At 38.8% G+C, this 18,516-nt stretch overlaps 1 protein-coding gene across 5 annotated transcripts; it reads right to left on the bottom strand.

The window, feature by feature from the left end:
* Positions 1-2: 2 nt before the first annotated feature.
* On the bottom strand, positions 3-17,502 carry LOC136434972 (DCC-interacting protein 13-alpha-like). Of its 5 annotated transcripts, none has more exons than XM_066428106.1 (28): positions 17,353-17,502; positions 15,262-15,360; positions 14,722-14,781; positions 14,136-14,207; positions 13,742-13,829; positions 13,411-13,452; positions 13,219-13,277; positions 12,711-12,773; positions 12,325-12,417; positions 11,427-11,509; positions 10,889-11,022; positions 10,484-10,589; positions 10,075-10,156; positions 9,698-9,801; positions 9,445-9,490; positions 9,151-9,207; positions 8,534-8,784; positions 7,749-7,955; positions 6,422-6,462; positions 5,568-5,633; positions 5,070-5,178; positions 4,764-4,800; positions 4,287-4,336; positions 3,943-4,036; positions 3,766-3,816; positions 3,420-3,458; positions 2,802-2,911; positions 3-1,717 (listed from the first exon to the last, which is right to left on the bottom strand). In XM_066428106.1, exons 1-28 carry the CDS (start codon positions 17,404-17,406, stop codon positions 1,675-1,677), a joined length of 2,340 nt encoding a protein of 779 aa, XP_066284203.1. In that variant the 5' UTR covers positions 17,407-17,502; the 3' UTR covers positions 3-1,674. The 5 variants fall into 5 exon arrangements, with proteins under 5 accessions (XP_066284203.1, XP_066284204.1, XP_066284202.1 ...); XM_066428107.1 differs by having other exon boundaries at positions 6,422-6,441; XM_066428105.1 differs by lacking the exon at positions 6,422-6,462 and adding an exon at positions 6,277-6,326.
* Between the last annotated feature and the right edge of the window lie 1,014 nt (positions 17,503-18,516).

The raw sequence follows: 18,516 nt of genomic DNA, 5'->3' as shown, positions 1-18,516 counted from the left end.
AGTCATTTTCATTCCAGTTTTATGAATCTGTTTCCCTTTCACAAAAGTCCAGCACCCAAGCTTATTACCTATCGCAACCCCCCACCACCTTGTTTTAAAATCAAAACTCACTTTAAACAAACTACTCTTTACCTTGAATTCACTCAACATAGCCATTCCCATTACAAACCTCTGTACAATGCAAACTTATCAAAACTCCTTCAATTTATCTCTCACACACATTATAATTCTAACTCACTCAGCATATTATACAAATAGTTGGCCTTGCTTTTAACAGCTTTTCCTAGCTGATCCTGTCCACAATCTCGTACATATCTCTTGAGCTGGTCATCACTGGCCCATGCATGCTGCTCCGCAGTCTTATCAACAAAACTCTGTAATTCTACCTTAAAGGTGGCAATTTTGATAAAGCCTCATCTTATTTCAAAGTTAAGGGTACACCATATTCAAACATCTACATCATGAATGTAGTCTCAAAAACAAGCGTCACCATGATTGAAATATACAATTTTTCAGTAACTAGTTCAAATTCCAATGTTTATCACCTACTCATGAGTTCAAAGGGAGGATAAAGTTTATACATTATGTAGACATTAGTATTACTTTGTAACTTTCTGTACTGAGCACACACACACACCCTCCACCTTCGAGCAATCATCAATACATCATTTTTCATACTCTCTCATGTATCTTTTGAATACATCACATGATTTATTCTTGGCTATAATACAGCAACTTTCTGTAAAAGTTTGGCTTCCCCTATAGATTTGTACATCATCATGAGTTCACCACACAATGTTTGTCAATGCAACTGATGCAAACACTACACTTGATCTTATTGCTACACTATCCCTCCTTTATATCTAAACTTGGAATCTAAATCTTTTTCTTGTGTGTAGAAACACTATCACTAAGACACAGAAGATATAGTTAAAAAAATTGATAAAGTTGAACTCGTTTAACTAAGACAACCCAATGACTAAAGACTTGACATACATATATTACATACATATTGTGTAAGAAACTTGCACAGACAAGGGACTTACAATGTACTTCCATTATGCAAGTATACAATCATAACTTATTTCTTCACCAAGCCTCCTGCTTACAGGTATTTTTGCAATGTTCTTATGGCTTTTAAAACATGTAACTACAAGCAAATATTTAATTTCCCTCCTTCGTAATACCACCAGCCCTGAAGAATCTGTCTCCGAAATCCAAAAAATGTACATATACTGTATGCCATGACACTTTACACGGTTGTACATATATGAATAATAGGCAAATCAACAGAACACCAAATACATCTAGCTACATAGATTTTTGTACATTTCTCTACATCAATCAAGTTTTGAGTAACTGTAACGTCCTACTGATTCAGCCACACCACCTATATACACATGATGGTACTGCAACAAGCACTCCTGGTAAAACCTAGATGCAACTTTTGGTTTCAATTGCATGGTTAGCAAAGGACTACAAAGGATTATCTGAAAATCACACATCTTTATACGTTGCCCCCGAGCTTGGCAAATATTGATCATCTGTGTCATTACCTACATTAGATAACACAGTAATGCATGAAATTCATGATCGTAAGAATCTTTAAAAAATGTTGGGAAAAATGCAGCATGCACATTCTTCAGAATGAGGCAGCCCACATGCCCCGCCAAGCTATGCTTCCGACTCCTGATCATGATGGTCCAAATCCAACTTCCTGAAAAACGGAAATTGGAGGTTTGGTAACACTTTCTACCCCCCAAGACAGATGTGGCATAAGCTGAGATCCATGAATCATGTTAGTTTGTTAGTCTCATGCTGATATTTGCCATGTTAGTTGTTGTGATCATGGTAGTTGGATGTTATGGTGAAGATTACAAAGCAAATATTTTGTGATGGTTAATGGCAAGAATGTGATCTTTGCAATTAACAGTTGTGTAATGCAGTTAAACAAGCATGCTGCAATTTAACTGGATATATAGTGATCATAAATGATGATGTAGGTGATCATACGTTTACTAAGTAGATGTGATTTAGTGTCATGAAGGAGGTTAAATTATGGTTACAGCTTATGCCACATTTATGTTGGGGGGTACGTACTAGTACTAGCATCGTTTGCAAATATGTAAAAACTGGTGGGCAACACCAGGCCAAAGTTGTGCAGTAGCAGCAGAAGCAAAAAAGTCAAACACATGTAGTAGCATATTTCGTCATTCTGTTGTTCTGATTTGGCACTACTAAAGAGCATCTTTAGAAAGCTGCCATTACCTAATGATTTGTGTAAAAGACACCCAAAAAATGTAATTATACATTATACTCGAGTTGGACATGAACCATAGTCCCAGCAATCCAAAGTAGGAAACTGGTAATGCCTTACAAATCCCCCTCTCCGAAAAGTATGTCCCACCTTGCAGCAGTATAAAACAAATAGATACAGTTTCTTCACAGTCAGACTCACCCCAACGACCTGAGCTAGCAACTGCAAACCTGCCCTACAAACTACCAGCCACCCAAACATGCAGCACTCAGCAGCAGTCCTGAAGGGCTTGTAGCATCATCTGACCATGACAAAGTTCCAGTTGAAACAAAACAAAAATCACCTGAAACCAACATCCTTTCCTGCAGTAATAACTCAAAAGTGAATAAGATATCCCAACTGAACAGAAAACGACACAAACGCAATCGCACATCCAGGTCAGCATGGTAGAGACCATTGCAGAATATCCCGACCAGTTTGCCTGCAGTCTGAAAGTGGTGAGGAGGATAGTGCGGAGGTCCTGAGACGTGGTGTTGGTACCTACATGAGACTGCTGGTGGAGGTGGTGCCGGTACCATTGGTCAGCTGGGAGGAACTACTCGACGGGGAGGAGGGAGGGCTCGCTGAGGTGGCCATCATGTTCTCCAGGATGCTCTACATGAAGAGAAGATGAAACGATGCATGTAAGGTCATCATTTGAGTCTTTTAATGGTAGTATAGTTTTACAATGGTTTTATACTATGAATGGTTAGGACTAGGAAAAAATGTGTCTCCGTTTACCCGACCGTCCCTACCAAAAACCTGCTGACCCTAGTCGATCGCTGGCAGGGGACGTGAAACTTTCGATCTGAAATCTTAATGATGAAAATGTTGTAGAATTGTAAAGGCCAAGGACCATAATTGTAAACACAACATCAATTTCCCAGGCCTTAGAAAGGAATGGGAGCAAAACTGTTAACGTTACTGAAGAATCGCACCGAATTGAGATGGCAAAAAATTATTCTTTCAATAAGGAAAGTAGAAAACTACAGCATGCTTATCCACCAACCTTTACAGTCTGGTACAACCATTAAAAGAAAAAAAAACAACTTCTACAACCAAACCATTTAACTGCCACATACAGCCACAAACAAAAGAAAGACAAGAGCACCACAACACTTACATTTTCTATTTCCTTTTGCCTCTCAGCAGAGTCTTCCTCCTATAGAAGAGGGAATGACCACTAAATAGATGCCTGTGCAACACCATGCATGCATTAGTGCCCACAAGGTGCAGCAAGCCACTTCTCAACTATCAATACAGTTCCATTGCCATGCTCTTAGAATTGCTATCCTCTAAAAGGCTGTTTCAATAAAAAACATATACAGCAATCTACGTGTAGCAGTATCTCCAGCAAACCAGGAAAGATCACCAGCATAAGTTTCATGCAGTACTACAGGAATTGAAAATAAAAATCGACAAACAAGAAGTGGTGAGAAATAGTAGCTGTTACAGAAATGGCACAATACCTGTTTCTGCTTCAGAACATTCTGTGTAGCATCAGCCACAGCCTGGCAGATCTGGAGTAGTGGAAGATTGAAAGATGATATTGATTGTTGCTTCAATGTGGTACATCTTCAAGTACACAATGTACAGAAAGAGAAACATTCTAACAGCACATTACATCACATTATATGGTCTCTCACCTCTGTTCCTGGGGAATTTGCTTCAAATACATGGCAGGTGAACTTTGACCTTTCCCCATCCACCTTAGGGCCTCTTGCGATGAACCCAAATAGTCTGAATACAGAAAAGTAGGTGAATAATGGCAAAAAAATGTGACAGATAGTAGTTAAGCAATAGTATGTAAAACAAGATGAAAATGTCCATATTACAAAGTCAATGATGCCTATCAGTTTGAATTTGAATACATATCACGAACAGATCAATAAAACCATTTTACCATAAGAACAATTCATGTAGCGAGTAATATGACAAGATTAAAAGTGAAAATGGCACAGCTGATCATGATGACGTTATTTGGTCCTACCTTGTATTCTCTTTGTGTGCTGCACACACAGAAATGTTTTCCAGACCAAACTGAAAAATTAATCAAGAAGAATCTTTTCAATAAATAGTCCCTATGTGTGGTAAGGGTAGAGGTTCTGACTCTTATTATTATGAGAAATCTTTATAATCTATCATAATCGTTGTGCTTAATTTATGAAATAATCCATTAAAACCTCACCATTAAAAACTGTTTATATATGAATTTACATAATAATAATGTCCTGTCCAAGCTGCAATATAGGCCTGATTTACACACACATTTTTGAGCAAGGAGACCCTAGGCCACTCAAGTAGCGTTTTCTCGATGAAAAACTCCACTTGAGCAGCCCAAATATAAAGCTCCTCAGACACAGCCCGAAGTCAACTCAGAAAACTTGTAAATTGGGCCTTAGTCTCTAAATGATCCAAAGAATTTTCCTATGAATGAACAGCATATACTAGTACAAGCAGTCCTTACCTCCATCATCACTACATTGTTGGCCTGCTCCACCAATCTGGAAACAATATGCAGAAACTCATTAAACTCAGAGGTAAAGAACAGATTCAATCCAATCCAATGTAGCTGCAGTATGTAAACCATAAAAGAATCACATATCAAAAAGGAAATAACTTGAATAGGAATCAATACCCTTCAAATGATCAATATCTATTGTACTCTATATATACTGCAATATCTATGCAGATATGAACAACTTGTGTCATATTAAGTTAAAAGCCAGAACTACCAATAACTTCAATAGCAGATGATAACAAGTTCACCAACCTGAGTGAGTCATTATTGATGATGATTTGCAGCTCCTGTGTTCTGAAGATACTGTGTATGGCCCGAGCCGCCATGATCTGACGCATGGCTGCAAAAATCAGCTCAGAACCTGGCATGAAGAACATCAACGGGTACCAAATAAGGCAGTTGTCAAAGGGCAAGACATAATAATGAAGATTATGCTAAGCACATAACAGGATGGATCGAACTTTTATTCTGCCAAAATCTATGCAAAGATAATTCAACTTTTATAATACAGACATGTCCTTGGTGCTGAACTATCTTCAAGTGTGTAATACTGTTTTTCCAGCCCTCAAATTCTTCCATGAACGTTTAATCGATCAATGAATATATTCCAGCACATATCTGTAACTGCAACACTTTGTACTACCATACCTGTCCTTAGTGCTGAAACTACTTCATTATACTTTACAGACACTTTTGGTTTCTGACAAGGGCAACACTAACAATATTTGGAATTGCAATATATTTTTGTACCTCTGTCTGCACCGACTTCCATGGATCCCAAAAATCTTGCAGCAAAGGTTCTAGTGAAAGCAGGTCCTGGAACAGAAAGATGTGTCAAACTGATTGTGTAAGCACTACCATATGGCTGAGAGGAGTGTCAAGACTCAATGTTAGTATCAACATGCTTCATAAACAACATATCAGTGACATTATCAACCACTGCATCCTCCTTGTCTATGTTAGGAAAAGAAAATACTACTGGATTGTAAGTAAGATGATGAAGATACATGCATGTTAACAAGATGAATATGACAAGTAGATTTCTAACAAGAAAGAAGAGCCTGTTGAATTGTCAGTTCTTTAATAATATCTTCAACAAAGCTGTAAAGTGGGCACAGACTTATAATTTACTATCAATTCCATAATTGAGTTGTGAGATTTTTGATTCTCTTGAGCAGCAGATGTGAAAATGATATTATGATCATGCTCCATTCTAAAACAATGACTGTACATTGTAAAATGATTACTAGGCACCCTGCTGTAGGCTTGAAGCAATGATGACAACTGCACAACGAACTGAACCTTCAGCATGCTAGATTATACACAATCCAGCACCAGCTCAGAGCTTTCTCTAGCAAGCTGAAGGTCAAATTGACTCTCATAACCCTTTAGAAGCTGTCCACTGAACATGTGATCCCCATACATGTACACGGACACGAAACACAACCGTCCCACTCACCAAGGTCAGTATATAATTCAGACGAGGACTGGTCAAACGGGTTGAACCTCCTGCAAACGACACCAATTAAACAGAAACGATCATTGAAGCAGGAGGAAGAGGCACACATGCACACACTAGACAGGCTGGTGGACGGACTACTCACCCGACGGCACAGAGGCAAACCTGACAAAGGGCGTGACATGCCTACAGAGGAGAGGGAGAATTAGAGAGGCATCAATCAGAGAGGTTTCATTGTTTGTTGATACGACACCTTAAAGCAGCAACAGGGAAACTGGCACAAAGTACACAATGCAATGGGAGAGACTAGTGCAAAGGCTGATGCGACTAGCGGTGCTGTTCCATGGCATTACTGATATGATTATGTCTGCATCATCAGCAAGGCAAATTTAGATAGAAGAAAATCCACACAACTATTAATTTCATTGTCTCTACTTAATGACATTACAGAAAAAAAGAGCCTAATCAGTAATCTACAACAGACCTATACTAATACAGTTTTCAGAACTTCACATGCATTTCATCTTAAATTTCAGGTTACATCCTTGACATGTCTGTCTCACATCCAAGTTAATCATTAAAATCTAGTCAAAGATTAATTTCCAAACTCTTCTAAAAGATACTATTTGAGGAAAAGAGCAGGCAGTCAGACTTCCTGAATGACACAGAACAACACGTTTGTTAGCACAGAGCAGTCAGTCTCAACATCACATTAGAGACAGGCAAGTTCAGGTTCACAGTCACACCATGTTAAAACAAGGAGATCGGGCCACATACCGTGAACACAATACAGGAGAGAAAGTAGACAGAACCAGCCATTGAACACCAGCAATAGGAAAGTATAGGGTCCCCATGTAAAGCAGAAGGTACATCACAGAAGATATAACACCATTAGTCACATAACATCTTTTTTCATTGAAGACAGCAAAGATACATTCAGAAAAACATGAACAAGCACATTGTATAGAAATGTATCATTGGCTATGAGGGGAACATACACTAAACTGAATAACTTCAACAAGTAAGAGAAGTTCAGGAGTCTGTTTTCAGGATCCCGCCTAAACTTGTTGCTTTTGTTTTACAACATACATTTCATAATAGTATTTGGGAGTTAAATACAGACAACTTTTTTTGTTCAAAGAGTCAGATTTGCCTCTATGCCAAACTTAGAATTAGGGGTCCAAAATTAATACTTCAACGAGCAATACTGGCCAAAATAAGCTACATTCATGTATTTCCACTGATTTGTAAAGCTACTCTGTTTGAAAAGGCATATAACTTTCATGTAACTATTTGTCAAGACAAAAACTACTCAATTCATTCCACACTAATAAACATGTACCTGCTTGTACATGTATCATAATAGATTCAATATCATCATAAATTAAGTACTAGTATGTAGTAAGGTCACATTGCCAGAAAAGAAACAAGACAATAACTCCTGAAGAACACTGTTGATAATAATACAGCACCTTGGAGGTCCATCTTTTGGCCGATCATCCTGGTGTTCCTCCCCCATGGGGATGATCTCAAACTGTATTGGAGTGGCTGCAATCATGTCCAGAGGGGAGGGGGCGGGTCCAGGGGATGGATCCTTCCCCCCACCTCCACCACCACTCCCTCCCCCTCCACCTCCACTGCTGCTGCTGCTGCTCCCGCTGGTTTTCCTGGATCTGCCCCTGTTGGTGGAGTCAAGTGTGAATCTTGATTTGTAGCAAATGTAGTACAGTAACTTCTACTGTCAGTTAGTCTATACAGTCAAATAGAAATACTGCACAAACAAAAGATACAGTACAAAATGTTAAGAAAATGGACCATTAGGTGGCAGAATTAGAATACAGTCAAAACTGCCCATGAAGACCACTCAGCAGACTCTGATCTATGTGGAAAGGTGGTCACTTGAGAAAGGAGTCTTAATGCTTGTGTCAATGGGAAAAAATAATCTAGGAGACCACCAAAAAGTGGTCATATTGGCCAGGTGGTCCCTTTATAGAGGTGGTCACTTGTACAGGTTTGACTGTACCTCTGTAGTCCATGAGCCAGGATCCCAAATTTCACATCCAGGTATACCATCTGGGGTGGCAGCAAGTATAAAGCTACCATACCAGAATGGCTATCATGACACTGTCAAAATATATACCACAGACCTTCTATTATTCAAAAATCACATTGAGAATTTGGCATCTCAGATGGTACCAATATTATGCCCTCTGGCTAAAGGACTACTTCAGAAGATAGGTTAAATCAGTAATCTTACATCAAATTGATCCCAAATCCTTTTTTCTCCTTTGTCTCCTTTGTCTTGACTGCAGGAACTGCAGGAGCTTCAGTCTTCGCAGCTGAAGCTGCTGCTGCGGCTGAAGCTGCGGCTGCTGCGGCTGCTGCGGCCTCCACCTTAGCCTCCTCCTCCGGTGACTTGGCCTCTGCCAGGTCCCCCATGCCTGTGAAGGCCTGCTCCTCAGCTACTTCTATGGACTTGTCCACACCCAGCATCTGTTTCATGGCCTCCTGTATAGGTACATGAAATAGCTTTGTTTAGAATATTCTATCATGGTACTAATGTGCAGGATGGCCAAGGTAATGGACATGCAATCTTGCCATGCCAGCAATGAATAAAACTGATTTGTACTCACTCTTGAGTATTCGCGGTAAGTACATGTATTTGTACCTTGTATTTCATCACACCATTCTATGTATACAGTACTGGCCATCAGAAATTTCCATACATCATAGCAATTACACTACTGTTTAAGCCATAGAAAATAAACCATTCTACTTAAGCACTGAAGACATTATCCAGTGCTAAAGATGAAAGACTTTATTCAGTAACAGTTCCTTAGACAAGTGTTGATGTAGGTAAAACAAGTTGTTTACCTGTGGGTTGTCCTTGAGGTACAGTCCTTGTGAGATGTTATGTAGTGTTGAAACCCACTAAAGGAAAAAGACATACGTACAAACTAATTCAATATCTGCATGCAGATCAAATAATTCCAGTCTCAAAATAAAATAAATCTTAGACAATCTAATTGGTTCCTTCAAAAGTCTTGTATATTGATTACACATATACATTACAGCTATAAAAGCTTGCATATCTTTTGGGCAGCAATTTTCCCCATTGTAATTTTAAATACGTTGATTTAAAAGTATGGTCTTCTCCAACAATCTTACCTCCTCCTGTTCTGCTTCACTGTCAGCTTGGAGAACATATTTGGGTCTAGCAGGAGGGAATGTTGTAGTTATTAGAAAGAAGGTATTACTGAATCTCTAAATACATTCTTAATCACTGTCAGAGCTTTCTCACAAACATGAATGATATGTTTCTTATACAGGTGCTATCTGTCACATTCTAATAGATAAATACCAAATAGCAAAGATGCAACCTGTTACACATTATAAAAAAAAAAGATGAGCATGTCTTTACCCTTTTTTCTCAGGTGACTTGATCTGAAAGACGAACCTCCTGTCGTCCACGTCTGTAGGTTCTACTATTGTGTTGTCTAGATCCATCACAAGACTACCTGCAAACTGCAAATGTGGAATATAGAAAATATCAGTAACAAAATACTTATCAATATGTTACGCATGTCAATGCCTGACATGACTGTCTATAGAGAGATACTTTTTTGTTTGTTTCCCTAACTGGTCACACATTAGTTTACAATGTTAAGTACCAGCTGTGTAAGGCAAGACTGATAGCTTTGCCCCCTCAAGATGTTGACAAACAATATGTCAGTAGGTATGAGCAAGTATATTAGGCAGATACTGATATAAAATAATCATATTCTGGAGTGAGCATACCTGGTTCCTGGCCTGGCTCATGAGGTTCCCTCCCTGTGTGAAGAAGTACATCCGATCCCATTGGTGCATTAGTCCATGGCGACTGGAAAACAATAAACACATATACATGCTGGTAAAGAGATCTCTAACTTGCTCCATTCTTCATTCAATTGCACAGACATACATACAGAGGCAGTGTTTTAGCCAGCATCCCTCATTTCATTCTGTCATTCTACTGAGTTACCACCATGACAGGAATCAGTGCGCTGAGACAGAAAAAAAATTCTTAGTAGAATTTTATGTCAAACATGCTTTTTTCAGATGACGGAAGAAAATTCAAACTGTACAAAGGGATAAAAAAAGCAGTGCTTCAAATAGTAGGTACAATCTTTGCTTCTGAACTGGTAGTAGTACAGGATGTGCTTCTCACCTCCTAATGTTGAGGTATCCTGCCTTTTGGGTGAGAGTTTTGTTGGCTGATCTGACCACCTCCACTGCCTGCTGTGCCTTCTCCACTTCCTCACCCTCACTCTTCTCTACAAGTATAAATAAAATTCATTTTAGTCACTTTTGCATGAAATGTACACCCACATACAAAAATTCAATGCCACATGTTTCTATCTCACAAAGCGAAAATGACATCTATAGCAGGTTGCCTCAAAACCTCTGATAACAAGTTGTCAATGTTTATAAGATACACAGTTGCCATCTTTACCATCCTATTTGGGCTGACTTACCAACTGACATTTGTAAAAAAGAAACATGAAGAATGACCATCCAAACTCAAAGAGAAAAGTCCAAGTCTCACTGTTGTTGACTGAGATAGACGTCTGACCTTTTCCCTCCTTGTCAGGCTCCTCCTGTGTGAGAGGCTCAGGTGAGTAGATGTTGGACACCTGTGCCTCTGCCAGGATGGTGTTGATCAGGAGCTCCTGTCTCTGGGCTTCATCAGACAACTCTGCCTTAACACTGGGGCAACAAAGAAACCACTAGTTACACATTACTTTATCCATGGAGGCATACTAAAAGGTCACTGACACTGCAAGAGAGGCCACATTTTTATCATGATTATGTTTGGTGGCTAGGCATGCTTTCCTTAAAAGAAATAACTTTAGAAGTTATTCACTAATTATTCACTACATTTTGTGAAATATCTTGTTCTAGATCCTGAGCAAGGAATGTTTCTTGATTTCTTGATTTTCCATCAATTTCAAGCAGCAGACTACAAAGATGACATGAGGGTATGCAGATGGCAGACCTACATTTTGTATACTACATTGCCACAGGTTTGTATTCTATAAGTTCTGTTTAGCTGTTTTGTTCATATATACATGTAAGGAAGTAGGATGTCTTGGTCTTCATTGAAGACTTACTTGCCCACTGAGGTGGAGATGTTCTTGAGGAAATCCTCCAGCTGTTGGTTCATGATGTCCTGCCCCATTCTGAAGAAACTCACCTGAAGAGGGAGGACAAGAAAGAAGCTTAATGAGTCACCAGTGTAATGCGATCTGAAACTGCTTAGATTGAAGCCTTGTAAGTTATAGTCAAATGCAGTTCAGTGCATTGGTTCTACATCAAACTAAAGCTATGTGTTGCTGCTGTGCACAGTGTTAACAATGTGGCCCCAAACATTATGAGGAAGGTGACAGACGGTCACCAAAACGTTGGCAGTAGTAAATTTTTGCTGTAACTTCAAAACTTTGTCATTCAGTCATCATCAACCTGATTAAGTTATTCACAGATGTATGACTCCTTGCAAGCTTTTACAATGTGTATATACCCTCATATTCTTTTCATACAGCAGGAAACCCAAATGGAAGACCAGTTTTATCACCATTGGTGTGACTCATTCTTTCATCAATAATTCAAGTCTGAACATTTTTAATGCACTGCATGGGGCTAATCAGTTATTACTGCTGATAATTGGAGGAGAGAGCTGGATGTCAGTTAATTACTGTCCGACAATCACCCTAATTGTGCACTAAGTAGCTACATTTGACTTGATTAGCCCCCAGTTGCCCACTTGACATGCGCTGGTTATATGTGCACATGGGCAGGAGCAACCAGAAAGAAATATTTTCTTACTTGTGTGTTTTCCATTTTCCTGTCTACAAATTGATAGGCACAGGGCAACAATCTTAAATCCTTTGCTGAAATGTTTTACATTGTCATTTGCAACATATGGGTCAGTCTTAGGAACTCAATGCCAATGCAAAAATAAGGTAGATTTTGAAAACACACACACACACAAGATATGGGCTATCTTAGTACCTGTGCCTGGATGTAGCCTACAAAAGGTTCTAACATGGCACATCTTCTCTTGTACTGCAGCGAGTTCAGAGCTGCGTAGTACTGCATGGCTATCTGCAGGGGGGTGGGTGGAGGTTTAGGTCGGATATGAAACATGCCATATCACTTAATTAGAACGTATCTGGCATGCAACAGAGTCAGTTATAGTCATAAGTTTTAAGAATAACTTAATTTGGTAATCAATAACCTAAATTCAAAAATTGGACAGGTCTCTTTTGTAGTACACTTAGTCTTTTTATATGTATATGCATTCACATGAAAACGATTTTACTCAAGAATGTTGTGTTTGCTGCTTTCTTGATATATATATATTGTATCACTTAGAAAGACTTGATGCCCAGCATCACCTGATGGAACCTCCTCCTTGCCATATGCAGCTCATCATTGGCCTCTTGCCTTTCCAGTTTAGCCTGTAAAGAACAAATACACATTCACAAGTAAGACAAAGAGTAGTAGAGTTTCAAAATAAAAACATAGAAAAGGGACATCCATCCACTCTCTCATTGGTCAAACCTAAACTTGTCATTCTCTCATTGGTTAAACTGCTAATTGTGATACTACTGATAGACAGTCATCAGGATTGGTCTAGACACTGAAACAGAGCGCTTGGATTTTCTATCAGTTCTTACCACACATCGACATCGCATCTTTACTCCTTGAATGTCGATATGATATGTAATGGTATAGCCCTATTGAAAATTACTATGTATAGTAATTGAAGTTTTTAATTTGAGTTTCAAGCCCCAGAAAATGCTCTGGGTACCTCAATTCTGGGTACAACATTGGCATGCATATTTAGATCAATACAAAGAATTGCATTTCATTCCTCAAGATATGGTCATCTGTTACTGTTACCTTTTCACTATCTCTTTTCTTAGACAGCCTGCTGTGTTTGATAATGGCAGCATCATGTTCTGAAAATAAAAAAGAAGTGTTCTGTCAACATTTGTGTTAGTTCAACATACAAGCAACATTTCGAACATATATAAACCCTAAGGTACATGTAATAAGAATGGCTATCATTAGTCAGTAGTTTGAGGAACATACCTTCACTTGCTTGTCTGAAGCTCTCTCGCAATGTGATTGCCTCTGTATCATAGGGAAAGAAGATACAACACCAGTTATAATCATATCATATATAATATGCATGTATATGTCACATGCAAATTAAGTGTCTTTTCAATATCACAACCTACAGGATAATGAGATCAACACCATCATAATATCAACAAAACAGATTTTTTGAATAAAATAGCACTTTTATCTGACCAACATTTATCCCTAAAATTTTAATTTACATTTTAGGATAATCTTAAGCTTAGTCATATCTTACTATACCTACTGTACCACAAGACATGGATTACAAAATCATAGATACCTGTGACATCATTCTCCATGAACTTATTGAGAGGGAACATGAGCCCATCGACCAGCTGAGTGGCCAGTACAGCGTGCCAGGAGCTGATCTGTCAATGTCAGGAACGGGTTTGTTGAGAATAGTAATATTTGCAACATTTATCACAGAAGTGAAAGATCACAAGTTTAATTCTAAAGGGAAGAAATCTACCTTTCTTTTGGGTCAAATCAAATAAAATCAAAGTGAATGCAACTTGTTCAGCATCTCAAGAAGAAACCTAATTAGCTTGGAAAGTCCTTAATGTGTCCTTTTTTTGTCTCTTTTTTTACTAGATTACATATAAACTGTAGTCCTTTTTCACTTAAAACACATGTTAAATGTGTGTGAATATTCTGACTATCTTCAAACTTATTACCTCATCGACAGTCTTGGCAAACTGCTGGATTGTTGAGTTGATGATGGTGTCCTCACCAGCAAGGGGAAACCGCTATAAAAATGACAGATCAGATTTATGTTAGAATACATGAGATGTAGCATTATTGGAAAATCCTTGTATGATTTTCAATGCAAAAAATAAGTACTGTATTCTCAAAAGAAGAAAAAAATGTTTTCTTGATGCTGTAATTTTTTAAACCTTAAAACCATATAGTGTAGTGAGCAATTTGTTTTGCAAAGCAAATACTTACACAGCCTTTGCCATTGCTCATTCATCTTGACTAAGGTGTGCACCCATAACATAAGCACTGCTTATATTGCCCTCAGCATTGCAATATCTATTTACAAACTGCACTGTTATAAAGTATGTGTCAGAGCTGCTATCCTCTCACATCAATCTTTTAGGCTTATATGAACAGGCTGTCATTTAACAGAACCAATATGCACCAAAAAACTTGTCTGCTGAAACGTTCTACAGTAATACCTTATGTGTGCCTCTGCTCAAAGTAGTGGTGAGATAATGAGCATGCATGGTGCAGTAAATTGCTCCACTGCAGAAGACTTACCAGTTTTTCATACTGCAGTAATTGCTTGGAGAGTTCCTGGGTCGCTGACCCCAAATTATGCTGGAATAAAAGTAAATAAAAGAATGTATGATTTATCTACTTCTTTCAGTTACATGTTATATGTAACGACACAAACAGCTAGCACTTTGTAAGTATTGTTCAGCAACATTGTACATTCAGACCACATGCAAACACTATATCTTTATCAGTTCCTTGACAGCCAATTCAGAATCAAAATGGCACTGAAAGACACAGAATTATTCAGTGCTCTATTGCATGTTGATGTGGAAACAGTTGAGCACAAATCCTGTAATATACAAAAAAGGACACTATATTTTTAATCTTACTGTCATTTGTAGTAACATGATATCATGAAAAGACCCAGAATATAGCAAAAAAATACTAATAAATCGTGATGAAGTATGAAATTGTATGAAATTATTCTTAGTATATATCAATGGTCTCCGATGACAATCATGAATGCTAGACCAAAGTGTGGATCATACCATGTACTAAGAAGGGGGTGACAGTGAATCCCACCTGTGTGTTGACGAGCCTACGACAGGCCGTCAGCAGCTCTGAAGTGTACAGGTTCAAAATGTCCACATCCTGCTCAAACACTCCCAGCAGAGAACGGGTCTGAAACAAAACAAAACATCGGTAAAATCATGAAACATGCTTTCTGAAGACATGACATATAATAAACATTACACTGTAATTTACAGGTTCATGTCTTCACTTTTGTCGTCTGTTTGGCTCTCTCTGCAGTACTGGTAAGATAATGCAATAAACAATGAAACCTTTCTCATTTTGAATTCTTACTAGTATTGGAAACAGTGACTCCTGAGCTTGAAGGTTACATGTATGTCTTTGCTTTTGTTTTGTCTTATGTTTTGTTTTCTTGTCAACACTTGTTTGAACTACCGGTATACAGAAGTTAAGTAGTCTATACCACAGATAAATTATGTACCTCCAAATCAGTTGTAAGCAGGTACATTCATAGAAACTCTTACTAAACCATGTTAAAACATACACACTGCATACACAGCATGGGTATTTCAAATATTGACTCACCGGTAGCTCTGAGACTTGACCTACCACTCCTATCTAGCCTAACCAGATGTGTGCTGCCAAAACTAAACCTGAATTCCTGCCATCCCTGTTCTTTACATGCGTGTGTCCCATAGTCCTTCAGTCCCCCTGGCAACACGTTTAAGATGCACTTATCAGGCTGGTACCAAATTTGGGCATCCTGTTCACACCCAGACCCATGATGTCATTCCCAGATGAGAAGATTTACAGAAATGTAAATGTTTTCAGGGTTATCACGTTAAAGGCTGCACAGTTGTAGGGATTGGGAATGTCTGTCATATTTTCCAGTATTGTATATTATATAGTCTTATAGAATTTAATCCTAAAATGATATGGCAGTAGGACAGTCATGACTGGCATATAAACAGTCACTGGCACATAAACAAAAATTTATGACTTGGATTCATGATATAGCACAATATTCTACCAATTCACTTACATTGTATCCATTCATATCTGTAACATTTGATTCTAATGACTACATATGCAATTTCATCAATCTTTAAGTTGGATCACTTGAATTATGTCAATCAATCAATGAATCTCAAACTAACCAACCAACCAACCAACCAACCAATTAACTAATTTGTTACATAGCCAACAGTAGGTGTTGATGTTCTATATTTATCCTCCCCTGGCAGTATGCCACTTATGATAGTCCCAACAACATACAAAGAGGAACCTCTGCATGGGGTATACATAAACAAATTGCTTCATAAGGTTTGAACAATCAATGACAGAGTAACATACAATTGTTGCACACACCCATATGTGCACACACCCATCATTGGTATTCGCTATCACACATTGTAATTCTGCTTCTTTCACCCACTAAGGAGTACAAAAAAAAACGTTTTTGGCTTGTCTGTTTATCTGTCTGTGTGCATGTGCCCTGACCATTTACATACAGTTAGGGACCATTATGACAATTTAGAGGGAGGGGAAAACTGGTTCGACCCAAATCTTAAAATTATCAATACAGACCTGGTTCTGCCAGTCTTTTCACTCAAACCCTAACCTAAATCAAGGAACTCTATCTGTCACAACTAGTCTTAAGGGTGATGATTGCAATATAACTTACAGACTAAAAGTGTTCGATCAAAGGGTTAGGAGGAAGACAGTCAAATGTGTCAGTGATTAGGCTAAGTCATCTACAGGATCATGTGGTGTAACAGTTACTGCCGATGTACTATAGTATATAAACGAAGCCCTAGAAACCACAAGTCATTTTATTCCGTCTTGGAGTGTCATGTTCTATGCTAGTATTGTGTGGAGCTCAAAGTTTAGATGTCATGCAAATAGAATACTGCACAGCCTGTTATATCTACCTGAGTGGTTTCATTGGGGATTGCAATACTGGTACCCCCACCAGTTTTTTATAATACCGTAAAGGTGCTTTAAGGTGAAGAGGCGTCTTCAGGAGACATTTGTTCGACCAGCTGGATCCCGTCTGCTGGGCACGCCCCCCTCCCACCCCGATTTCGCCAACCCCTCCAACACGACTACCTTACAAAACATCGACGCACTGTCCCGCCCTACCTGGGGAGCGTCTTCTAGAGCTTCTTCGAGGAGAAGTTTGTCCACCCCAGGCATGTTGGAAGACTTCTATACAGAGACAATCGCAGGGACAGAATATAATTTTGCTGCACCCTCCTCCGGTCGACCCAGTCCTGTGTTATGCGCAGTAGAGCGGCGCAGTAGTCAGCTGGGTAAACGTGATCTCGTTCTCAGGGTCGTCCGTCCTTCGTCTTGATCATTGATGACAGCCACACCTTGAGGACCTCAAAATTTGTCGAAAGGATAAAGGATTGGCCCTGGCGTTTTATTTGTATTGCGCAAGGCAGCAAAATCAGTTTCTCACCAGCTCTATTCTAAAGGGGAGATCGTGTGTGCTTTGAAAAAGTTGGGCACACTCAGTTTACCAATACCAGTTTAACATATGCGATATCAAGTTCAGTTGCCATGGTCCGAAGAAACAGGACGGGGCACTTCGAGAAAAGCACAACATACCCTACTTACTTTTTTCAATATGTGTGGTAAATACCAAATAAGGTATTTGTTGGGAACAAACAGATGAACATCTTCCAAATGTCCTGCTTGTCCAGGTGTTTAAGTGGATGTGTCCGGATGCACCTGTACGCACCACGGCGTTGATACTCGCAGGGTATTGCCTAATTCTATAGCATTTTTTTGCTCTCAAATATATTAAGCTAACATTAATATAAGTAGTCTGTATAGCTAAATAGTCGTATAAAATTAAAGGTCTGCGGATAAGCTCGTACTGTGAGCCGTCTTGGAGCTAAGGCTTCAGCGACATCTTTCGTGATGATGACGAACTGCACTATCCTCAGCACCATTTCGGTTGGATTTTGGCCCCATCATTCTGGCAACGTATCCCTCTTCTAGGCTTCCATTTTGACGCTGCCGCGGTAAGGTAAGCATTGTCATCAAATGGCTGTCAGGTAGGAAATTGGACTGGAAATGTGTTCCCAAGATTAATGTAGTTAGCTTCGACGCGTTATAAAAGAAACGATAGTTCATTTTTACAGGCAGATCATTGAAATGCCAATATCACCTTCTGTTGATTTCTGAATAATATTTGTCATTATTTCTCAACTTTGACACAATAAACCTATATATAAACAAATTGTTGTTGTTTAGTACAAATTGTACACAAACAATGGGACAAGTAACTTAGGTGTC

The sequence above is a fragment of the Branchiostoma lanceolatum genome, chromosome 5, assembly GCF_035083965.1.
Source record: "Branchiostoma lanceolatum isolate klBraLanc5 chromosome 5, klBraLanc5.hap2, whole genome shotgun sequence".
Taxonomy (NCBI): Eukaryota; Metazoa; Chordata; class Leptocardii; order Amphioxiformes; family Branchiostomatidae; genus Branchiostoma; species Branchiostoma lanceolatum.
This window is presented reverse-complemented; position numbering and strand designations above follow the sequence as displayed.